Raw genomic sequence first — 25453 nt, forward strand, 5'->3', positions numbered from 1 at the left:
AGGTCAGAGCAATGGCTCCAAGTGCGGGCACAAGAAAAAATGCCAATGCCAACAGGATTCTCAGCCTGTGTTTATCCTTGGCCTTTATTGGCCTATTTGCCTTGGGCTCAACTCTGATTGGGAGGGAAACAAGGAATGGCAATTTCAGGACCTGACATGCAAAAAAAGACTTCCGCCCACCCTCTTTTTCTGCCACTAGCACAAAAAATAAAAAACTACGATGAATTTGTGTTAGAATATCAGGGTCTACATCAGGGGTCCCCAACCTTTCTTACTCGGGAGCCACAGTCAAATGTAAAAAGACTTGGAGAGCAACACAAGCACCATAAAAGTTCATGGAGGAGCCAAAAAAGGGCTGTGATTGGCTATTAGGGGCCTCTATGCACCCTATCAGCTTACAGGGGCTTTATTTGGTAGGAAATCTTGTTTTTATTCAACCAAAACTTGCCCCCAAGTCAGGAATTCAAAAATAACTCCCTGGTTTGGGGGCACCGAGAGCAACATCCAAGGGGTTGGGGAGCAACATGTTGCCCCTGAGCCACTGGTTGGGGATCACTGGTCTACATTATACTTAAAAAAAAGTCTGTGCCTTTTACACACCTACATAAGCCTACAGACTAGTACCAACTGCTTCTGTGGGGATAATTACACTGAGTGATATACAGAGTTAATATGAAGAAGCCGCGCCTGGGGAGAGAGTCTCTCAGAGGCCACTTACTGGTATAAAATAGGCACCGAACATACAGAGAGATCAGGAGCGAGGAACCCAAACAGGCAGAATGAGGTAAGGATCTGGGTTGGTTCTGTTGGGTTCTGTTACAATGAGTAGAACAGTAGCAGACACAGACCAAGGGGAGGGATTGGGTGTCTTATTATACATTTAATTTAGTCTCTCCATTAAAACATCAGTGTGAAATAGAGTCATAACATTATCCAAACTCCCCCCAAACACAACTTGTATGTATATCTTTATTTATAAAGTGCTACTTATGTACACAGCGCTGTACAGTAGAATACATTGATACAAACAGGGGATTATTAAGATAATAATAGATGTAAGTGCTGTAGGTCACAGTGGGTGACACTACAATATAAGTGCCAGTTCCCAGATCAGGTGCTGGGCGAGTGCTCCAATAGGGAGTCTTTAACTTTAGTTTTAAAAAGACTGAGGGAGGATTCTCTCCGGGGGAAATCAGGGAAGGCATGAAGGGGTTAAAGGGCAGCAAGGCAGAAGGGTTTAAGGCGGGAAACAGCAGTAGTAGTGGGGGGCGCAACCAAACGATTGCTCTGCGAGGAACGAAGGAGTCGGCCAGGAACGTACGGAGACACAAGGGAAGAGATGTAGTGAGGAGCAGAGGGATGGAGGGCTTTGAATGTTAGGAGAAGAATTTGTAAACTATTATTTGTTTAATAGGAAACCACGATAAGGACTTTAGCAGGGGAAGGGCCAGTTAGTAGCAGGTTACAGTAGCCCAGTTGGGATAGGATGAGAGCAGGCATGAGAGGTTTATCTGTTGCAGTAGAAAAAAAGGGACAGTGGAGTTAACATGGTCATAGAAGGAGAGGGAGGAGTCAAAGATCACCCCCAACGTGATCGACAGGGTTGATGAGCCATCGATAGAGATAGTAAAGGGGGGGTATGATCAGACTTAGGCGGAAAGATCATTAGCCTAATCTGGCTGACTACTTTGTGACTCAAATAAAATGTAACAGTAGTCGCCTCTCCTCAGCCTGCCTTCAGCCTGCCTCCTCCCAATCCCACAATCCCCTGCTGCACACGTGATGTCAGTAAGGATAAGAACATCCCAGTAAAATCCACCTGCATAACATTTCTTCTTTTGTCTGCATCACTTGAAATAACTGGCAGGGGAGGAGGGACTAAAACACTGATGTTACAAATTGTAACAACTTCTCCACAGCTTACAGGAACGACATAACCCACAATGCACTGCACTGGGATGTGCCTTTTCCTTTTTTCGGCGAAGCTAAAAGGTACAGATTTGCTCATCGCTAGGCAGCAGCAGTAACGGAGATAGATATATCTGTATATTACATTGCACATATTCATACGCAGTATATTGTGATTTTATTGCAGGCTACGATCCCACCTGTACAGAGCATTATGGCATTTCATCCTGATACACCACATCCCCACCTCCGGTTCCAACCTGCCTAATATGGGCCCAAAGGGAATTCTGGTGCCCGGAGACCTACTGATAGGGGCCGTGATTCCTATTCACATTGATAGTTTTTTCCCATTGGTCTCTTTCCTAAAGAAGCCACTGCCCGATATTTGCAAAATGTAAGTCAATGTAATAATTACCTACTGCATCGTATAGCAAATCTCGCTGATGACAGATAAATTCCTATTGGGTTTATTTAATGTTTAAATGATTCCCTTTTCTCTGTAATAATAAAACAGTACCTGTACTTGATCCCAACTAAGATATAATTACCCCTTATTGGGGCAGAACAGCCCTATTGGGTTTATTTAATGGTTAAATGATTCCCTTTTCTCTGTAATAATAAAACAGTACCTGTACTTGATCCCAACTAAGATATAATTACCCCTTATTGGGGGCAGAACAGCCCTATTGGGTTTATTTAATGGTTAAATGATTCCCTTTTCTCTGTAATAATAAAACAGTACCTGTACTTGATCCCAACTAAGATATAATTACCCCTTATTGGGGGCAGAACAGCCCTATTGGGTTTATTTAATGGTTAAATGATTCCCTTTTCTCTGTAATAATAAAACAGTACCTGTACTTGATCCCAATTAAGATATAATTACCCCTTATTGGGGGCAGAACAGCCCTATTGGGTTTATTTCATGGTTAAATGATTCCCTTTTCTCTGTAATAATAAAACAGTACCTGTACTTGATCCCAACTAAGATATAATTACCCCTTATTGGGGCAGAACAGCCCTATTGGGTTTATTTAATGGTTAAATGATTCCCTTTTCTCTGTAATAATAAAACAGTACCTGTACTTGATCCCAACTAAGATATAATTACCCCTTATTGAGGGCAGAACAGCCCTATTGGGTTTATTTCATGGTTAAATGATTCCCTTTTCTCTGTAATAATAAAACAGTACCTGTACTTGATCCCAACTAAGATATAATTACCCCTTATTGAGGGCAGAACAGCCCTATTGGGTTATTTCATGGTTAAATGATTCCCTTTTCTCTGTAATAATAAAACAGTACCTGTACTTGATCCCAACTAAGATATAATTACCCCTTATTGGGGCAGAACAGCCCTATTGGGTTTATTTCATGGTTAAATGATTCCCTTTTCTCTGTAATAATAAAACAGTACCTGTACTTGATCCCAACTAAGATATAATTACCCCTTATTGGGGCAGAACAGCCCTATTGGGTTTATTTAATGGTTAAATGATTCCCTTTTCTCTGTAATAATAAAACAGTACCTGTACTTGATCCCAACTAAGATATAATTACCCCTAATTGGGGGCAGAACAGTCCTATTGGGTTTAGGTCCCTTTATATCTGCCCTGCAGTTTAGTAGTAAGCAGGCCATGGTGTAAATGCTGTCCATGATGAATTTCTTTGGGTGGACTAGATTTGGCCAATGGGTGGGTTGCATTATATACTGTATAATTTAGGATTCTTACTAGTGACTTTGTGCATCTCATGTTATTTGCAGTTGTTAAGTGGTAAAGCCACTTTTGAAGCCTTCTGTGATACGTTATTCTTTGTGGCTTCCCAGGACTCTTTACTTTTTGACTTACAATAAAAAAGTTATTTCTGCTAAATGACCTTATCTCTGAGTCTTGTTATATTGGATAAGGTTCTGGTAGGTAAAGCTACCAACAAATAGTCTAACTGTATGTCCATCACCCATTGTTTGTGCTACTTGCACATCTAACCCACCATGCCTAGCATTTGGGCTTCTACATCTCTTGACCATTTCTCTCTGTAGTCTTACTCTCAACTCACTCTCAGTTTAAAAAAGACTTATCAATAGCAGTGAAAAGTAGTGGAAGGTCTCGACATGAAAGTAAATATGGTATACGTGAAATGTTTGTCTCTTTGCTATCATTCAGGTTTCGCCGAGAATTGTATCAGCATTTCCAAGCCTTAAGGTATGTGGTTGAGGAGATCAACAGAAGTCCCGACCTTCTCCCAAACGTTACCCTGGGTTTCTACGCTTATGATACCTGTTCTGTCATTAAAAGTGAGCTGCAGGGAACACTCTGGATGCTCACTGGCCTGACCCAAGAAATACCTAATTACCGCTGCAGGGATAGTCCTCTGGCTGCCATCATTGGCCACTCAAAATCAACTTTCTCCATTCTAATGGCTCATATTCTTGGACTGTACAAATTCCCCCAGGTAGGTTAACTAATAGATGGCAATAGCAACCTCCCCTCCTATTCTCATCTTGCCCATAAACTCGTATTATTACAAAAGCTAAGCTGGAAATTTGCAATTTTGCAGCAGTCGTCAATAGTCTGCACCAGTTGACTGGTTATCCAAAGCAGTTTTAGGTGATCAGTCAAATCTTACATCTTAATTCCTTCATTGTTTCCTCCTTATCAATCTCAAGACACTATGGGGCCCATTTATCAATGTACGATTGAGTCCAAATACTAAAAATTTGTGTTTTTTCTAAGTTTTAGAACTGTGCGTATGTTTTGCGATTTTTTCGTGAATTTCCGCAACTTTTTTGTTCTTTGCAACAATTTGTGCAACAAAATCGTATTTGCTGCAACGAGTATGAAAGTTTTGGATTCATTCAAGCTTCGGTATGGTGACTTTCCTTGGGCCGGGTTGGAGCTGCAGAGTGCCATTGAGCCCTATGGGAGACTTTCCTTGGGCCGGGTTGGAGCTGCAGAGTGCCATTGAGCCCTGTGGGAGACTTTCCTTGGGCAAGGTTGGAGCTGCAGAGAGCCATTGAGCCCTGTGGGAGACTTTCCTTGGGCCGGGTTGGAGCTGCAGAGTGCCATTGAGCCCTATGGGAGACTTTCCTTGGGCCGGGTTGGAGCTGCAGAGTGCCATTGAGCCCTATGGGAGACTTTCCTTGGGCCGGGTTGGAGCTGCAGAGTGCCATTGAGCCCTATGAGAGACTTTCCTTGGGCCGGGTTGGAGCTGCAGAGTGCCATTGAGCCCTATGGGAGACTTTCCTTGGGCCGGGTTGGAGCTGCAGAGTGCCATTGAGCCCTATGGGAGACTTTCCTTGGGCCGGGTTGGAGCTGCAGAGTGCCATTGAGCCCTATGGGAGACTTTCCTTGGGCCGGGTTGGAGCTGCAGAGTGCCATTGAGCCCTATGGGAGACTTTCCTTGGGCCGGGTTGGAGCTGCAGAGTGCCATTGAGCCCTATGGGAGACTTTCTTGGGCCGGGTTGGAGCTGCAGAGTGCCATTGAGCCCTATGGGAGACTTTCTTGGGCGGGGTTGGAGCTGCAGAGTGCCATTGAGCCCTATGGGTGACTTTCCTTGGGCCAGGTTGGAGCTGCAGAGTGCCATTGAGCCCTATGGGAGGCTTTCCTTGGGCCGGGTTGGAGCTGCAGAGTGCCATTGAGCCCTATGTGAGACTTTCCTTGGGCCGGGTTGGAGCTGCAGAGTGCCATTGAGCCCTATGGGAGGCTTTCCTTGGGCCGTGTTGGAGCTGCAGAGTGCCATTGAACCCTATGGGAGACTTTCCTTGGGCCAGGTTGGAGCTGCAGAGTGCCATTGAGCCCTATGGGAGACTTTCCTTGGGCCGGGTTGGAGCTGCAGAGTGCCATTGAGCCCTATGGGAGACTTTCCTTTGGCCGGGTTGGAGCTGCAGAGTGCCATTGAGCCCTATGGGAGACTTTCCTTGGGCCGGGTTGGAGCTGCAGAGTGCCATTGAGCCCTATGGGTGACTTTCCTTGGGCCAGGTTGGAGCTGCAGAGTGCCATTGAGCCCTATGGGAGGCTTTCCTTGGGCCGGGTTGGAGCTGCAGAGTGCCATTGAGCCCTATGGGAGACTTTCCTTGGGCCGGGTTGGAGCTGCAGAGTGCCATTGAGCCCTATGGGAGACTTTCCTTGGGCCAGGTTGGAGCTGCAGAGTGCCATTGAGCCCTATGGGAGACTTTCCTTGGGCCGGGTTGGAGCTGCAGAGTGCCATTGAGCCCTATGGGAGACTTTCCTTGGGCCGGGTTGGAGCTGCAGAGTGCCATTGAGCCCTATGGGAGACTTTCCTTGGGCCGGGTTGGAGCTGCAGAGTGCCATTGAGCCCTATGGGAGGCTTCCCTTGGGCCGGGTTGGAGCTGCAGAGTGCCATTGAGCCCTATGGGAGACTTTCCTTGGGCCGGGTTGGAGCTGCAGAGTGCCATTGAGCCCTATGGGAGGCTTTCCTTGGGCCAGGTTGGAGCTGCAGAGTGCCATTGAGCCCTATGGGAGACTTTCCTTGGGCCGGGTTGGAGCTGCAGAGTGCCATTGAGCCCTATGGGAGGCTTCCCTTGGGCCGGGTTGGAGCTGCAGAGTGCCATTGAGCCCTATGGGAGGCTTTCCTTGGGCCGGGTTGGAGCTGCAGAGTGCCATTGAGCCCTATGGGAGGCTTTCCTTGGGCCGGGTTGGAGCTGCAGAGTGCCATTGAGCCCTATGGGAGGCTTTCCTTGGGCCGGGTTGGAGCTGCAGAGTGCCATTGAGCCCTATGGGAGGCTTCCCTTGGGCCGGGTTGGAGCTGCAGAGTGCCATTGAGCCCTATGGGAGGCTTTCCTTGGGCCGGGTTGGAGCTGCAGAGTGCCATTGAGCCCTATGGGAGGCTTTCCTTGGGCCAGGTTGGAGCTGCAGAGTGCCATTGAGCCCTATGGGAGACTTTCCTTGGGCCGGGTTGGAGCTGCAGAGTGCCATTGAGCCCTATGGGAGGCTTCCCTTGGGCCGGGTTGGAGCTGCAGAGTGCCATTGAGCCCTATGGGAGACTTTCCTTGGGCCGGGTTGGAGCTGCAGAGTGCCATTGAGCCCTATGGGAGACTTTCCTTGGGCCGGGTTGGAGCTGCAGAGTGCCATTGAGCCCTATGGGAGGCTTCCCTTGGGCCGGGTTGGAGCTGCAGAGTGCCATTGAGCCCTATGGGAGACTTTCCTTGGGCCGGGTTGGAGCTGCAGAGTGCCATTGAGCCCTATGGGAGGCTTTCCTTGGGCCGGGTTGGAGCTGCAGAGTGCCATTGAGCCCTATGGGAGACTTCCAAAATCAGGCACTGAAGGTTCAAAGTCAGAAAGGTTTTCCTGTCATTTACAATCGTTCAGATACGAAAATTTTGTGACTTTCGGATCGCCAATACGATACTATCGTGACTAATATGATTTTTTCGTAAGCATTCTCGTGAGATTTCCGATCTTCAGAAATTATCGTATCCAATCGGAATTTTAACCATTTCAGGATTCGAACTCATACTTTGATGAATCTGCCGCTAAATGTAGTGATGAGCGAATCTGTCCTGTTTTGCTTCAACAAAAAATTTGCTAACAAATTGCCAAAATGGCAAAAAATTTGCGAAACACATGGAAGTCAATAGGTGAGTTTTTTTTACGTGTGACAATCTTTACACACAGGGGTGTTTTTTTTTTGTGCAGACTTTTTTGTCTCAGCAACATTTTTTCTTCGCTATTTTTTTGTCCAGTGACTTTTTTCATTTTTTTGAAACCTTGGTGTAAATAACACATTCTAAACCAGTTTAAATATTGGCTTATATTTTAGCATAGCTTGTGTCGAAATTGTGGTGGGTAGAATTAGACCGGTGGGTGTGGTTTACGGGGGTTCTTAGGGTAAAACAATAGAAATAGTTTTACTCTGGGTTATTGTGTTCTGCATTCTCCGATGAACGAAGTTTCGCTTTGACTAAATTTTCTCTAAAATTTTGCGAAACGGTGAAGATTTTGAGAAATGCAGCAACTTTTTTTGTCCTGCACGACTTTTTTTGATGTGACCTTAACTTTTTTAATGCGACCACAGCGTTTATCCTCACTGGGCGGATTTTTGCCACGGCAAATTTTTGTGGCAGTTTCACGGAAAAAATTGGCCAATGGTGAAATTCGGAATTTCACAGCAAATCCATACCTGCCGAAAGATTTCGCTCATCCCTAATGACTTCTATCTACTACTGACTAAACCAGCGGTTCTCAACCTGTGGGTCCCTTTGGGGGTCGAACGACCCTTTCACAGGGGTCGCCTAAGACCATCGGAAAACACATATTTCCGATGGCTTTAGGAATAATTTTATGGTTGGGGGTCACCACAACATGAGGAACTGTATTAAAGGATCACGGCATTAGGAGGGTTGAGAACCACTGGACTAAACTAAATATATTAATCAACATGTTAACTGTCTAACTATCTCAAATCATTACTGTGATGTGAGCCTGGTTCTCCTCTCTACAGATCAGCTACTATTCCACAAGCTCTCTACTGAGTGATAGGACACAGTTCTCAGCCTTCTTTAGAACCGTTCCAAGTGATGTATTTCAGTCCAAGGGACTGGGCCAGTTGGTGTTACATTTCAAATGGACCTGGGTTGGGCTTATAGCCTCCGATGATGACTATGGTTACGAGGCATTACAGGTAATCAAAGAGGAGATCATTAAATCAGGAGCTTGTATTGCCTACACTATATATATCTCAACAAATCAGAAGAACCAAGATATGCCAAATATTGTAAAATTAATAAACAAATCAACGGCCAATGTGATAATAGCTTTTTCTGTTGATGTCTTTTTGATTCCTCTTCTGGATGAGATGCTGGAGCAAAAGGTAACTGGGAAAACATTTGTTGCCAGTGATGCCTGGTCCATTTCAACTCCCTTGACAACAGTAAAGTACTCCACCATTCTCTTGGGAGCTATTGGCTTCGCTTTTCACAGCTCAAAAATCCAAGGATTTCAGGAGTATCTCAACTCCCTTAATCCCATCAACCCACCGGGCACAGATTGGTCCAAGATGCTCTGGGAAGAAACATTTAACTGCACATTCTCTGATCATACAAACCTTAGTGATATTCTGAATAATGAAGAAAGTATGTGCACAGGGAAGGAGAACCTAGAACATATTCACAACAGCTACAATGATGTCTCCAGTTTAAGAGCTTCCTACAACATCTATACTGCCGTGTATTTAATAGCAACAGCTTTGGATGACCTCAGTCATTGTCAAGGTTTGACCGGACCATTCTCTGGTGGAAAATGTTCCGATATAAGAAACATTAAACCTTGGGAGGTAGGTAGGTAGACAAAATGTTGTTGCACTTCCATACTGATACCATCAGTCATCAGATGGGCAGTTCTATTCTCCATCTCTTTGGTCAAACTTTAATGTATTAACTACTGGTAATTTAATGTTTAAAGACTGGTAATGGGTTACTAATCCATTGAAATAATCAGAGACTCTTCTAATTGTAAATGTCCTTCTAGAAATAGCCCCAGTTTTTCATAATCTGGTAACCTCAATCATGGTTCTAGCAGAATGTTTCTTGCTTTTCCTTTTACATTTCCCTTCCAATTTGTAGGTCTTGTATTATATTCAGAAAGTCCGAGTGAAGATGAGCAACCAAAGGGAAGTTTACTTTGATAAGGATGGAAACCCACCGGCTGTATATGACATAGTCAACTGGCAGCCTGGGTCAGATGGCACCTTGAAGCAGGTGAAATTGGGAAGCTACGACACTCTGAATTCTACTGGGAATGTATTTAGTCTTAATACAAGCTTGATATGGTGGGGAACAGTAAATCAGGAGGTACGTCTTCAAAGAATATCTCTATGTGTTATAAGTGAATTCAAAGATGAAGGTTTAAGGTCCAACACAGGTTCCATATTACATTTTTGATTTGTAGACTCCAATCTCAGTCTGCAGTCAGAGTTGCCCAGTAGGGTTTAAGAAGGTAATGAAGAAAGAAGAGCCAGTGTGCTGCTTTCAGTGTGTTCCCTGTTCCCAAGGAGAGATCTCCAATCAGACCGGTAGGTGAACCCATCACCCAAAGGGATCAAATTTGTGTGTTCAAATGAAATATACAACTAAGGTTTTCTTTCACAAAGGACTCGGGGTTTGGCCAAATCCCAGAATAGCGGATTTGGTGCATCCCTAGTCTTCTTTGTAGTCTTTGCTGTCATGAGACTGTTTGCAAGGTTAAAGAAAACCGCACCATTGGCAGAGCAGTAGATGAGTATGGCACCAACAAGCTAAATATTCTTTTTATAGAAGAAAAAACTTAATCAGTGGCTGATGAATAAACTGATCTGTCTGAGATTAACTAATTTAGCCAATGGGTAAAGCCACATAAAAATTCCATTTAGAATTTGACTGATTTTTTTTTTTAAATATTTTACAGATTCCATTGACTGCTGGAAGTGCCCCTGGGACATGTGGCCGAGTGGTGCAAGAGACAGATGTATTTCAAAACCCGTTGAGTTCCTTTCTTATGTAGAGCCACTTGGGATCACTCTGGCAGCCACCAGTGTATTCTCCTCTCTAGTGCCAATTTCCATCTTTTATCTCTTCATTCATTATAAATCCACCCCAATTGTGAGAGCCAATAACTATTCAGTGAGTTGTATTCTCTTAGTATCTCTGTCTTTCTGCTTCCTCTGTGCTTTGGCTTTCATTGGTTACCCCCAACCTGAGAAGTGCCTTCTGCGCCAGGCGGCATTTGGCCTTGTCTTTACCCTCTGTGTATCCTGCATTTTGGCCAAAACTGTTATTGTTGTTTTTGCCTTCATGGCCACTAAACCCGGGAGCAGCCTCAAAAAATGGACAACTCCCCGTGTGCCCTACATGATCATTACCATCTGCACCTTCATACAACTCACTTTGTGCATTTTCTGGCTCTCTATCTCCCCTCCTTTCCCACAATACAATATTGAAGCCAAACCCGGAATCATTGTTGTAGAGTGCAACGAAAATTCTCCACTTGCCTTCTGGTGCATGCTGGGATATCTTGGATTTTTAGCCTCTGTCAGTTTCACTGTTGCTTTCCTGGCCAGGAGGCTCCCAGACAACTTCAATGAGGCCAAACTAATAACATTCAGCATGTTGGCCTTCCTCAGTGTGTGGGTGTACTTTATCCCAGCCTCTCTCAGTGCCCAGGGCAAGTATACTGTTGCCATGGAGATCTTTGCCATTCTGACTTCCAGCTGGGCACTTGTGTTCTGCATGTTCCTCCCCAAATGTTTCATCATATTGTTCAGACCCAACATGAACTCTAGGGACAACCTTATGGGAAAAGACAGAAGCAGTAGATGAATAACCCAAAGTGCACATGAAGATGAATATAATATTAGTCTATAAATAACTTTTAATTTTCATGTTTGCTTAACTTCTAGTATAATATATAATATAATGGCATTTACAAATTAGTTTTTTTTATCAAAATTCTGTTATAATTGTATGTATAACTTATATGTATATATATATAATGTATAATTAATTCATATATGTGAATATGTAGAACACACTATTACTGATAAATACTATTAACTTCAATAATAAAACTATCAGTCCCTATCTTCTACTGGCAAATCAGACCCCCAACTGTGCCCAGGGTGGTGATTTAATATCTGTTTTTCTGAACCCACTAACTATATAAGGCCACAGACAGTAAGGATTGTGACTATAACCAGTACTCTGTATCTCAACTAGAGTTCATTTATGTATTATGAAAAGTCAAAGCCCTCAACTTGTAAAATGTTGGGGCAATGAAGCTGGGTGATGTGAATGAGCTGCCCACTGCAATATCTAAATTGAGCCAAGGCTCCCTGGTGAAGCCTAAGTCAGTGTCTCTCTTTAGCGGTGAATCCAAGATGGCGGCACCATTGTCTCCATGTGGGTCACCATGCAAAACAATGGAAAAGCCTTTACAAAAAATTGTCTTCCATGGGACAAGCAAATGGTGTGCCAGGTAGATCAGTGGCAGTATCTAGAGCAGTGATCCCCAACCAGTGGCTCTGGGGCACCATGTTGCTCTCCAACCCCTTAGATGTTGCCCCCAGTGGCCCCAAAGTAGGTGTCTGTTTGTACATTTCTGGCTTGGAGACAAGTTTTGGAAGCCCAGAGACGCAGTTTTACCCCAAGCAGATCCTCCTGCAGGCCAGCAGTCACATGGTGCTACCAAACAGCCAATCACAGCCCTTATTTGGCACCCCCAAAGAACTGTTTTCATGCTTGTGTGGCTCCCCAACACTTTTTACATCTGAGTGTGGCTCACAAACAGAGATGGGTGAAATAATTCGAGTGATGTGGGCGTCATTATTTTGACTAGGGATGCACCGAACCCACTTTTATGGGTTCGGCTGAACCCCCAAACCCACACTGAAGGATTCGGCCGAATCGCGAATCCGAATCCTAATTAACATAGGTTTTTTTTCCTGACAATTTAACCTTTTCCGAACGTGGATTTGCCCGAAACCGAATCCACCAAAAAAGGCTGGATTTGGGCCGAATCCCAAAACGAATCCAGGATACGATGTATCCCTACTTTTGACGCACACACCAAAAGTCGACGCACGCGTCAGAGAAAGTGACTCCCGCGTCGAAGGAAGTGGCGAGCGGTAAATTTTATTGTTATGCAGCAAATTTTTTCGCACATCCCTACTTGCAAGTCAAAAAGGTTGGGGATCCCTGATCTTGGGAAGGAAGAGATTTTATTGCTTCTGACCCCTGGGGCTGTAGGAGGAGGGGAAAAAATAGTGGGTGTGGTTTTTACGTTCTCTGTTTTTGAAAATTCAATCCAACCTGTGGCAAAGTTATTTTCCTTTAGGTATTGCTGCTTGTACTGCTCTGCAGCTCGTAGAGGTTATGCACAGTCTATTGCCCACTTTTGTAAGACAAAACCATGTCACAATAACCCTTCAATCTGATCAGTCTAACAAAAATCTATATTTATTGAGCTGCACCAATTAATATGGCTGGTTTATTCATTCAGAACGTGCGCGTATTCTGAAATTCCTTACGCCCGTTCCATTTTTCGTTTATAATTAGCGATGAGCGAATTCGCCAGGCGTGGATTTGATGCGAAGCTCTACATTTCGCCATTGTCGAATTTTTCGTGAAACTGCTGCAAAAATTCGACACGCCAAAAATTTGCAGAGCGAGGAAAAAGTCATGGTCACTAGTGATGAGCGAATCTGTCAGTTTCAAAAGATTCGCGAAACGGCGAAAATGTTGCACGTCAAAAAAATTGTCGCCCGCGGCTATTCTTTTGTCACACGGCTATTCTTTTGTTGCCAGCAGCTATTATTTTGTCGCCCGCGGCTATTCTTTTGTCACACGGCTATTCTTTTGTCGCCCGCGGCTATTCTTTTGTCACACAGCTATTCTTTTGTCGCCCGCGGCTATTCTTTTGTCACACGACTATTCTTTTGTCGCCAGCGGCTATTCTTTTGTCACACGGCTATTCTTTTGTCGCCCGCGGCTATTCTTTTGTCACACGGCTATTCTTTTGTCGCCAGCGGCTATTCTTTTGTCACACGGCTATTCTTTTGTTGCCCGCGGCTATTCTTTTGTCACACGGCTATTCTTTTGTCGCCCGCGGCTATTCTTTTGTCACACGGCTATTCTTCTGTCACCAGCGGCTATTCTTTTGTCACACGGCTATTCTTTTGTCGTCCGCGGCTATTCTTTTGTCACACGGCTATTATTTTGTCGCCAGCGGCTATTCTTTTGTAGCGGGCGCGGACGCACGGCAAATGTTTCCGCAGCAAATTTTTTTATCCATTTCGTGAAACAATCCGCCAATGGCGAAATGCAGAAATTCACCGTGAATCCATGCCTGGCGAAACATTTTGCCCATCACTAATGGTCACGTCAAAAAAAAGTTGTAGTCGCACCATAATGATATACACTTATTTTGTTTGCTGCTTTGTAATAGGCACTATTGGTGGTTTCACGTTTCCACTATGACGTCACGCCAATGCGGGTTTATCAGTGGGTTCAATTCCACTCATTGTCACTTTGAGAGGCAGTCGAAACGTTAGTTACACGGCTTGAATAAATTTAATTTTATTAAGTTCTGCGAGTGCGGAACCTTCCTTTCAAGACTATACAGCAAGAACAAGTCTCAACTCTGATACATCTGATACACACCTACATAAGCCTCCAGACTAGTACCAACTGCTTTTGTGGGGATAATTACACTGAGTGATATACAGAGTTAATATGAAGAAGCCGCGCCTGGGGAGAGAGTCTCTCAGAGGCCACTTACTGGTATAAAATAGGCACCGAACATACAGAGAGATCAGGAGCGAGGAACCCAAACAGGCAGAATGAGGTAAGGATCTGGGTTGGGTTCTGTTGAGTAGCACAGTAGCACTATGGGTCCACAGGCACAGACCAAGGGGAGGGATTGGGTGTCTTATTATACATTTAATTTAGTCTCTCCATTAAAACATCAATGTGAAATAGAGCCATTAGTTTATCCAAATGATTAAAGGGGAACTCCACCCAAACACAACGTAAGCTTTTTGAAAAGTAAACATACTTTGCAATATACATCAGTTAAACAATATGCAGCCTTTTCATGATGTTTAATGTCATAATCTGGTTTGGAACCATTCCCTAAGCCCCGCCTCCTGTTCCCACGCTGATCTGGCTGGCTACTTTGTGACTCAAAGTATCATTTGAAATCCTGGCAGGCGAGGAGGGACTAAAACACTGTAACAACTTCTCCACAGCTTACAGACAGCATGCAGGAACTACATAACCCACAATGCATTGCACATATATTCATTTGCAGTATATTGTGATTTTATTGCAGGCTACGATCCCACCTGTACAGAGCATTATGGCATTTCATCCTGATACACCACATCCCCACCTCCGGTTCCAACCTGCCTAATATGGGCCCAAAGGGAATTCTGGTGCCCGGAGACCTACTGATAGGGGCCGTGATTCCTATTCACATTGATAGTTTTTTCCCATTGGTCTCTTTCTTAAAGAAGCCACTGCCCGATATTTGCAAAATGTAAGTCAATGAAATAATTACCTACTGCATCGTATAGCAAATCTGTTCATTACCCACACAGTTCCCTCAATACTCTAATAACCTACAGTCCCTGATCTACTCGCATATCGGCAGTGGGTGAGTGCAGGGGACCCCTTGTTTGTGTCTGTATTTTTGTGGTCACAGCTTTATTGCACCCCCGGCTAATGGTTTAAAATTTAGTGGTTTAGCACAACTCCCCCCTTTTTGGTTATAGTTTATACAGGAGCAGTGCCCAGCTCCATGTTGTAGCTCCTTCCCTTCCCAGCTACAGTCAGGTGATCCCAATGGGCCAATAAAGGGCAACCATTTGGGGGTTTTAACCTTGAAAGCAAGTAAGTTGCAGGTAAAACTCAGTCCCTTTGTCAAATGTATAATGAAGCAGTCGAATTCTTAATGAATCAGATAAAAGTCAGTGTAGGACAGGCCAGACTGGGGGCGAGTGAGTGTAGGACAGGCCAGACCGGGGGTGAGTGAGTGTAGGACAGGCCAGACCGGGGGTGAGTGAGTGTAGGACAGGCCAGACTGGGGGTGAGTGAGTGTAGGACAGGCCAGACTAGGGGTGAGTGAGTGTAGGACAGGCCAGACCGGGGGTGAGTGAGTGTAGGACAGGCCAGACCGGGGGTGAGTGAGTGTAGGACAGGCCAGACCGGGGGTGAGTGAGTGTAGGACTGGCCAGACCGGGGGTGAGTGAGTGTAGGACAGGCCAGACCGGGGGTGAGTGAGTGTAGGACTGGCCAGACCAGGGGTGAGTGAGTGTAGGACAGGCCAGACCGGGGGTGAGTGAGTGTAGGACTGGCCAGACCGGGGGTGAGTGAGTGTAGGACAGGCCAGACCGGAGGTGAGTGAGTGTAGGACAGGCCAGACCGGAGGTGAGTGAGTGTAGGACAGGCCAGACCGGGGGTGAGTGAGTGTAGGACAGGCCAGACCGGGGGTGAGTGAGTGTAGGACAGGCCAGACCGGGAGTCAGTGAGTGTAGGACAGGCCAGACTGGGGGTGAGTGAGTGTAGGACAGGCCAGACCGGGGGTGAGTGAGTGTAGGACAGGCCAGACCGGGGGTGAGTGAGTGTAGGACTGGCCAGACCGGGGGTGAGTGAGTGTAGGACAGGCCAGACCGGGGGTGAGTGAGTGTAGGACAGGCCAGACCGGGGGTGAGTGAGTGTAGGACAGGCCAGACCGGGGGTGAGTGAGTGTAGGACAGGCCAGACTGGGGGTGAGTGAGTGTAGGACAGGCCAGACCGGGGGTGAGTGAGTGTAGGACAGGCCAGACCGGGGGTGAGTGAGTGTAGGACAGGCCAGACCGGGGGTGAGTGAGTGTAGGACAGGCCAGACCGGGGTGAGTGAGTGTAGGACAGGCCAGACCTGGGGTGAGTGAGTGTAGGACTGGCCAGACCGGGGGTGGGTGAGTGTAGGACAGGCCAGACCGGGGGTGAGTGAGTGTAGGACAGGCCAGACCGGGGGTGGGTGAGTGTAGGACTGGCCAGACCGGGGGTGAGTGAGTTTAGGACAGGCCAGACTGGGGGTGAGTGAGTGTAGGACAGGCCAGACCGGGGGTGAGTGAGTTTAGGACAGGCCAGACTGGGGGTGAGTGAGTGTAGGACAGGCCAGACCGGGGGTGAGTGAGTGTAGGACAGGCCAGACCGGGGGTGAGTGAGTGTAGGACAGGCCAGACCGGGGGTGAGTGAGTGTACGACTGGCCAGACCAGGGGTGAATGAGTGTAGGACCTAAATATATTGATAATAGGTACAGAGGACCTCTTGTTGTTGAATAAATTAATTTTGTGGTCACAGCCTCATTGCACCCCCATTTAATGGTTTAAATTTTAGTGGTGAGCACAAGTTCCCCTGCTTCCCCTATAGTCGCAAATAAAACCCTTCTCAGCCACTCTTCTATCTGGCAGGGAGAAGGGGACATGGGGTGACACAAGCGGTGGGTGGGGAGCCAGGAAGGAGTCCCTGTGGGCCGGGCCTCTTTGAAGATTTTTCTGTGGTGGTGGTGGTGGGGGGGAGGGGTGGTTGTGCAGACTGGTTATGGCCCTGCTGATCTGCTTAAAGTCTAATAGTCTAACTGTATGTCCATCACCCAGTGTTTGTGCTACTTGCACAGCTAACCCACCATGCCTAGCATTTGGACTTCTACATCTCTTAACCGATTCTCTCAGTGCAATGTACTCCTACTCTGTAGTCCTACTCTCAACTCTCCAGCTCTCAACTGACTTATCCATTACAGTGAAAAGAAGTGGAAAGTCTCGACATGAAAGAAAACACAATACACATGACACATGTGTCTCTTTTTAACCATTCAGGTTTCGACTAGAATTCTATCAGCAGTTCCAAGCCTTAAGGTATGTGGTTGAGGAGATCAACAGAAGCCCCGACCTTCTCCCAAACATTACCCTGGGTTTCTACGTTTATGATTCCTGTTCTGTCCTTAAAAGTGAGCTGCAGGGAACACTCTGGATGCTCACTGGCCTGACCCAAGAAATACCTAATTACCGCTGCAGGGATAGCCCTCTGGCTGCCATCATTGGGCACTCAAAATCAACTTTCTCCATTCTAATGGCTCATATTCTTGGACTGTACAAATTCCCCCAGGTAGGTTAACTAATAGATGGCAATAGAAACCTCCCCTACTCATCTTGCCCATAAACTCATATTAATACAAAAACTAAGCTGGGAAATGGAAGTTTTGTAGCAGTCGCCAATAGTCTGCACCAGTTGACTGCTAATCCAAAGCAGTTTTAGGAGATGAGTCTATAGAGTCAAATATACATCGTAATTCCTTCTTATTGCTTCTTCCTTTCCAATCCCAAGACGGTATACGTATAGGAAGAATGGAACCCAACTTGGAAAATAAGAAATAGTAATAAAGGGAAGGAGACACATTTTTCATTTTTTTTAAACCTTGGTGTAAATTTCACATTCAAAAGTAGCTTAAATATTTGCCCATATTTTATCCTGTGGTGGGTAGAAATATGGTGGAATTCTGAAATAAAATTATAGCAAAAAAAAAAAAAAAGTTGGGGGATTGAACTGATATTTTAAAAAATTGTCCTAAGACCGGTGGGTGTAGTTATGGGGGTTCATAGAGTAAACACAACAGAGACCCTTTCCAAACACCCTGGCTCTCCAAAGTAATAAACGCCCGGTGCACACTGCTGGAGGGATCGGCACCCTCCAAAAACCAACTAGGAAAAAAGCAAATGGCACAGAGCTATGAACTAGGGAACAAGCCCTTCAAAGTTTTGTTACGGAGGTGCAACGTTTCGGGGCAGAATAACCCCTTCAAGCTTGATAAAGGGGTTATTCTGCCCCGAAACGTTGCACCTCTCCAATAAAACTTTGAAGGGCTTGTTCCCTAGTTCATAGCTCTGTGAGCCATTTGCTTTTTTTTCCTGGTTCATAGAGTAAAGCAATGGAAATATTGTTTGTGAAAATGATTGTTTTCTGCCTTTACCAACAATCCATTTGACTTTCAAAAAGTTGACTGTGGCAGTGAACTTTCCCCTCCACCATAAATCACTGTAAAATATATAGTGAGTTCTTATGGATTTTTAATAATGCTTTAGAAATTAATGGTGTGCCCAATGACTAGTGATGAGCGAATCTGACCCGTTTTGCTTCACCTAAATTTTCTCGAAACTACAGAAAATTTCACAAAAATTTAGCGAAATTTAACTAAACAACTATTTTTGATGTGACCACTGCAACTTTTTTCCTCACTTTTTTTTCTGAATTTTTGGGGTAGTTTGCATGAAAAATTTTGCTCATCACTAATGACTACTATCTGCTACTTACTAAACTAAACATATATTGATATTAACTAATCTGAAATTGTTACTGCAATGTGAGCCTAGTTCTCCTCTCTACAGATCAGCTACTATTCCACAAGCTCTCTACTGAGTGATAGGACACAGTTCTCAGCCTTCTTTAGAACCGTTCCCAGTGACGTATTTCAGTCCAAGGGACTGGGCCAGTTGGTGTTACATTTCAAATGGACCTGGGTTGGGCTTATAGCCTCCGATGATGACTATGGTTACGAGGCATTACAGGTAATCAAAGAGGAGATCGTTAAATCAGGAGCTTGTATTGCCTACACTATATATATCTCAACAAATCAGAAGAACCAAGATATGCCAAAATTTGTAAAATTAATAAGCAAATCAACGGCCAATGTGATAATAGCTTTTTCTGTTGATGTCTTTTTGATTCCTCTTCTGGATGAGATGCTGGAGCAAAAGGTAACTGGGAAAACATTTGTTGCCAGTGATGCCTGGTCCATTTCAACTCCCTTGACAACAGTAAAGTACTCCACCATTCTCTCGGGAGCTATTGGCTTCACTTTTCACAGCTCGAAAATCCAAGGATTTCAGGAGTATCTCAACTCCCTTAATCCCATCAACCCACCGGGCACAGATTGGTCCAAGATGCTCTGGGAAGAAACATTTAACTGCACATTCTCTGATCATACAAACCTTAGTGATATTCTGAATAATGAAGATAATATATGCACAGGGAAGGAGAATCTAGAACATATTCACAACAGCTACAATGATGTCTCCAGTTTAAGGGCTTCCTACAACATCTATACTGCGGTGCACATGATAGCAACAGCTTTGGATGACCTTAGTCATTGTCAAGGCTTGACTGGACCATTCACTGGAGGAAAATGTTCAGATATAAGAAACATCCAACCTTGGGAGGTAGGTAGGTAGACAAAATTTTGTTGCACTTCCATACTCGAAGGGGTTGGATGGCTTCTTAGCAAGTGAGGGAATACAGGGGTAGGGGAGATAGCTCTTAGTACAAGTGAGGGAATACAGGGGTAGGGGAGATAGCTCTTAGTACAAGTGAGGGAATACAGGGGTAGGGGGGATAGCTCTCAGTACAAGTGAGGGAATACAGGGGTAGGGGGGATAGCTCTCAGTACAAGTGAGGGAATACAGGGGTAGGGGGATAGCTCTCAGTACAAGGGAGGGAATACAGGGGTAGGGGGGATAGCTCTCAGTACAAGTGAGGGAATACAGGGTTATGGGAGATAGCTCTCAGTACAAGTGAGGGAATACAGGGGTAGGGGAGATAGCTCTCAGTACAAGTGAGGGAATACAGGGGTAGGGGGGATAGCTCTCAGTACAAGTGAGGGAATACAGGGGTAGGGGAGATAGCTCTCAGTACAAGTGAGGGAATACAGGGGTAGGGGAGATAGCTCTCAGTACAAGTGAGGGAATACAGGGGTAGGGGGATAGCTCTCAGTACAAGGGAGGGAATACAGGGGTAGGGGGATAGCTCTCAGTACAAGGGAGGGAATACAGGGGTAGGGGGGATAGCTCTCAGTACAAGTGAGGGAATACAGGGGTAGGGGAGATAGCTCTCAGTACAAGTGAGGGAATACAGGGGTAGGGGGGATAGCTCTCAGTACAAGTGAGGGAATACAGGGGTAGGGGAGACAGCTCTCAGTACAAGTGAGGGAATACAGGGGTAGGGGGGAAAGCTCTCAGTACAAGTGAGGGAATACAGGGGTAGGGGAGATAGCTCTCAGTACAAGTGAGGGAATACAGGGGTAGGGGGGATAGCTCTCAGTACAAGTGAGGGAATACAGGGGTAGGGGGGATAGCTCTCAGTACAAGTGAGGGAATACAGGGGTAGGGGGATAGCTCTCAGTACAAGTGAGGGAATACAGGGGTATGGGGGATAGCTCTCAGTACAAGTGAGGGAATACAGGGGTAGGGGAGATAGCTCTCAGTACAAGTGAGGGAATACAGGGGTAGGGGAGATAGCTCTCAGTACAAGTGAGGGAATACAGGGGTAGGAGGGATAGCTCTCAGTACAAGTGAGGGAATACAGGGGTAGGGGGGATAGCTCTCAGTACAAGTGAGGGAATACAGGGGTAGGGGAGATAGCTCTCAGTACAAGTGAGGGAATACAGGGGTAGGAGGGATAGCTCTCAGTACAAGTGAGGGAATACAGGGGTAGGGGGGATAGCTCTCAGTACAAGTGAGGGAATACAGGGGTAGGGGAGATAGCTCTCAGTACAAGTGAGGGAATACAGGGGTAGGGGGATAGCTCTCAGTACAAGTGAGGGAATACAGGGGTAGGGGAGATAGCTCTCAGTACAAGTGAGGGAATACAGGGGTAGGGGAGATAGCTCTCAGTACAAGTGAGGGAATACAGGGGTAGGGGAGATAGCTCTTAGTACAAGTGAGGGAATACAGGGGTAGGGGAGATAGCTCTCAGTACAAGTGAGGGAATACAGGGTTATGGGAGATAGCTCTCAGTACAAGTGAGGGAATACAGGGGTAGGGGGGATAGCTCTCAGTACAAGTGAGGGAATACAGGGGTAGGGGAGATAGCTCTCAGTACAAGTGAGGGAATACAGGGGTAGGGGGGATAGCTCTTAGTACAAGTGAGGGAATACAGGGGTAGGGGAGATAGCTCTTAGTACAAGTGAGGGAATACAGGGGTAGGGGGGATAGCTCTCAGTACAAGTGAGAGAATACAGGGGTAGGGGGGATAGCTCTCAGTACAAGTGAGAGAATACAGGGGTAGGGGAGATAGCTCTCAGTACAAGTGAGGGAATACAGGGGTAGGGGGGATAGCTCTCAGTACAAGTGAGGGAATACAGGGGTAGGGGAGATAGCTCTCAGTACAAGTGAGGGAATACAGGGGTAGGGGAGATAGCTCTCAGTACAAGTGAGGGAATACAGGGGTAGGGGAGATAGCTCTCAGTACAAGTGAGGGAATACAGGGGTAGGGGGGATAGCTCTCAGTACAAGTGAGGGAATACAGGGGTAGGGGGGATAGCTCTCAGTACAAGTGAGGGAATACAGGGGTAGGGGAGATAGCTCTCAGTACAAGTGAGGGAATACAGGGGTAGGGGGGATAGCTCTCAGTACAAGTGAGGGAATACAGGGGTAGGGGAGATAGCTCTCAGTACAAGTGAGGGAATACAGGGGTAGGGGGGATAGCTCTCAGTACAAGTGAGGGAATACAGGGGTAGGGGAGATAGCTCTCAGTACAAGTGAGGGAATACAGGGGTAGGGGAGATAGCTCTCAGTACAAGTGAGGGAATACAGGGGTAGGGGGGATAGCTCTCAGTACAAGTGAGGGAATACAGGGGTAGGGGGATAGCTCTCAGTACAAGTGAGGGAATACAGGGGTAGGGGGGATAGCTCTCAGTACAAGTGAGGGAATACAGGGGTAGGGGAGATAGCTCTCAGTACAAGTGAGGGAATACAGGGGTAGGGGAGATAGCTCTCAGTACAAGTGAGGGAATACAGGGGTAGGGGAGATAGCTCTCAGTACAAGTGAGGGAATACAGGGGTAGGGGAGATAGCTCTTAGTACAAGTTGATCCAGGGACTGGTCCGATTGCCATCTTGGAGTCAGGAAGGAATTTTTTTCCCCTCTGCTGCAAATTAGAGAGGCTTCAGATGGGTTTTTTTGCCTTCCTCTGGATCAGCTAGAAGTTAGGCAGGTTATATATAGGCATTATGGTTGAACGTGATGGACGTATGTCTTTTTTCAACCTAACTTACTATGTTACTATAATTCACTCATCAGTCATCAGATGGGCAATTCTATTCTCCATCTCTTTGGTCGAACTTTAATGTATTAACTACTGGTAATTTAATGTATAAAAGACTGGTAATGGGTTACTAATCCATTTCAATAATCAGGGACACTTCTAATTGTAAATGTCCTTCTGGAAATAGCGCCAGTTTTTCATAACCTGGTCACCTCAACCTTGGTTCTAGCAGAATGTTTCTTGCTTCTCTTTTTCATGAGCACAGAATATAAAAGATATTTAGGTGAAACATTTCCCTTCTGATTTGTAGGTCTTGTATTATATTAAGAAAGTCCGAGTGAAGATGAGCAACCAAAGGGAAGTTTACTTTGATAAGGATGGAAACCCACCGGCTGTATATGACATAGTCAACTGGCAGCCTGGGTCAGATGGCACCTTGAAGCAGGTGAAATTGGGAAGCTACGACACTCTGAATTCTACTGGGAATGTATTTAGTCTTAATACAAGCTTGATATGGTGGGGAACAGTAAATCAGGAGGTAGGTCTTCAAAAACAATCTCTATGTGGCATAAGTGAATTCAAAGATGAAGGTTTAAGGTCCAACACAGGTTCCATATTACATTTTTGATTTGTAGACTCCGCTCTCAGTCTGCAGTCAGAGTTGCCCAGTAGGGTTTAAGAAGGTAATGGAGAAAGAAGAGCCAGTGTGCTGCTTTCAGTGTGTTCCCTGTTCCCAAGGAGAGATCTCCAATCAGACCGGTAGGTGAACCCAAGACTCAAAGAGATAGAGTTTGTGTGTTCAAATGAAATATACTCTAATGATACAACAATCTAATTACATTGCCATCTACAACTAAGGTTTTCTGTAGGAATAGCACTTGGTATTGGTCTCCTCTAGGGATGTACTGAATCCAGGATTCGATTTGGGATTCAGCCAAGATTCGGCCTTTTTGAGCAGGATTCAGATTTGGCTGGCCGAACTGAATCCTTAAGATCACATGACTTTTTTGTCACATAAACATGGAAATTGAACATTTTTCAATGCATGCACTCTTTAACTCTTCCTTAGCCTTATTACAAATTAGAATTCAGATTCGGTTCTGTATTCGGCCAAATCTTTTAAAAAGGAAAGCGGGTTTGGCCAAATCCCAAAATGATGGATTTAGTGCATCCCTAGACTATAGATGCAAGTCAATGAAACATCATGACATATTAAACAGTGGCTGATGAATAAACTGATCTGTCTGAGATGAGCTGATGTAGCCAATGGGTAAAGCCACATGAAAATTCAATTTAGAATTTGGCTGATGTAGCCAATGGGTAAAGCCACATGAAAATTCAATTTAGAATTTGATTGATTGTAGCATTTTTTTTTATCCCTACAGACTACCAAGAACTGACTCAGTTCATACCAGTTATTGGCTATCAAACCAGTTGTGTTATGCTTAGTAGCTCAGGACCTAAGACATTTGTAATGTTTTTTTAAATATTTTACAGATTCCATTGACTGCTGGAAGTGCCCCTGGGACATGTGGCCGAGCGGTGCAAGAGACAGATGTATTTCAAAACCCGTTGAGTTCCTTTCTTATGTAGAGCCACTTGGGATCACCCTGGCAGCCACCAGTGTATTCTCCTCTCTAGTGCCAATTTCCATCTTTTATCTTTTCATTCATTATAAATCCACCCCAATTGTGAGAGCCAATAACTATTCAGTGAGCTGTATTCTCTTAGTATCTCTGTCTTTCTGCTTCCTCTGTGCTTTGGCTTTCATTGGTTACCCCCAACCTGAGAAGTGCCTTCTGCGCCAGGCGGCATTTGGCCTTGTCTTTACCCTCTGTGTATCCTGCATTTTGGCCAAAACTGTTATTGTTGTTTTTGCCTTCATGGCCACTAAACCCGGGAGCAGCCTCAAAAAATGGACAACTCCCCGTGTGCCCTACATGATCATTACCATCTGCACCTTTGTACAATTCCTCTTGTGTGTTATTTGGTTGTCCGCTTCTCCTCCTTTCCCACAATACAATATTGAAGCCAAACCTGGAATCATTGTTGTAGAGTGCAATGAAAACTCCCAGTTTGCCTTCTGGTGCATGCTGGGATATCTTGGATTTTTAGCCTCTGTCAGTTTCACTGTAGCTTTCCTGGCCAGGAGGCTCCCAGACAACTTCAATGAGGCCAAACTAATAACATTCAGCATGTTGGCCTTCCTCAGTGTGTGGGTGTACTTTATCCCAGCCTCTCTCAGTGCCCAGGGCATGTATACTGTTGCCATGGAAATCTTTGCAGTTCTAACTTCCAGCTGGGCCCTTGTGGTCTGCATGTTCCTTCCTAAATGTTTCATTATTTTGTTCAGGCCCAACATGAACTCTAGAGAAAATATCATGAGCAAAAGCACAGACACAAAACAATTATAAGAAAATTACATTAAAGGAGAAGGAAAGACATTTTGGCATGTTACTGCCAATAGATTCGCCACATTAGTAGCTAGAATGCTATATTTATTCTGCAGAAAGCTTTACCATACCTGAGTAAAGAGCCCTAGAAGCTCCCTCTGTTTGTTTAAGATAGCAGCTGCCATTTTAGCTTGGTCTCAGTAGCTGTATTTACATAGACCTTCTGATAAAACTTACTGAGTTTTTACTTGTCCTTCTCCTTCAAGGATATACATTTAAAAAAAATTATATGAGAAGGGATTTGCCCTCAATGTCAATTTTAGAATGAGCAAGGATATCGAACTCATAATCTAATTGCACTGAACCATAGAAACCCTGGATGGACAGGTTGCTGATAAAAAGTCATTCAACCCGATGACCAACAAACAAAACACCCCTTATCTAACTTCTCCACTAGTAGAATTGATTTAATGTCATAGACTCTAACAAACAATGGACCTTTGAGAGATTCTTAATCAACCAACTTGGAGATTTTTATAATGGGCAACCTGTCTGCATCAGATGTTCTTTACCATCCCAAA

General features: G+C 45.2%; 2 protein-coding genes across 2 annotated transcripts; both read left to right on the top strand.

Annotated features, from left to right (window-relative positions):
• Positions 1 to 779: 779 nt before the first annotated feature.
• LOC100494776 (extracellular calcium-sensing receptor) lies at positions 780 to 11222 on the top strand. Its single transcript, XM_012960291.2, has 7 exons — positions 780 to 784; positions 2096 to 2302; positions 4074 to 4362; positions 8372 to 9202; positions 9492 to 9719; positions 9817 to 9940; positions 10312 to 11222. The coding sequence occupies exons 1-7, from the start codon at positions 780 to 782 to the stop codon at positions 11220 to 11222; spliced, it is 2595 nt and encodes an 864-aa protein (XP_012815745.2).
• Positions 11223 to 14239: 3017 nt separating this feature from the next.
• LOC105946957 (extracellular calcium-sensing receptor) lies at positions 14240 to 24893 on the top strand. Its single transcript, XM_031898279.1, has 6 exons — positions 14240 to 14244; positions 17262 to 17550; positions 18828 to 19658; positions 22790 to 23017; positions 23115 to 23238; positions 23977 to 24893. Exons 1-6 carry the CDS (start codon positions 14240 to 14242, stop codon positions 24891 to 24893), a joined length of 2394 nt encoding a protein of 797 aa, XP_031754139.1.
• The last annotated feature ends 560 nt before the right edge of the window (positions 24894 to 25453 follow it).

Source organism: Xenopus tropicalis, chromosome 3, assembly GCF_000004195.4.
Source record: "Xenopus tropicalis strain Nigerian chromosome 3, UCB_Xtro_10.0, whole genome shotgun sequence".
NCBI classification, from domain to species: domain Eukaryota; kingdom Metazoa; phylum Chordata; class Amphibia; order Anura; family Pipidae; genus Xenopus; species Xenopus tropicalis.

What these genes read in the sequence shown, in the direction of transcription:
- LOC100494776 (XM_012960291.2), top strand. An exon ending in GGGGAACAGTAAATCAGGAG is followed by an intron (nt 9,720 to 9,816) that starts GTACGTCTTCAA and finishes TTTGATTTGTAG; the next exon opens with ACTCCAATCTCAGTCTGCAG. An exon ending in AGAGATCTCCAATCAGACCG is followed by an intron (nt 9,941 to 10,311) that starts GTAGGTGAACCC and finishes AATATTTTACAG; the next exon opens with ATTCCATTGACTGCTGGAAG.
- LOC105946957 (XM_031898279.1), top strand. An exon ending in GACTGTACAAATTCCCCCAG is followed by an intron (nt 17,551 to 18,827) that starts GTAGGTTAACTA and finishes TCCTCTCTACAG; the next exon opens with ATCAGCTACTATTCCACAAG. An exon ending in AGAGATCTCCAATCAGACCG is followed by an intron (nt 23,239 to 23,976) that starts GTAGGTGAACCC and finishes AATATTTTACAG; the next exon opens with ATTCCATTGACTGCTGGAAG.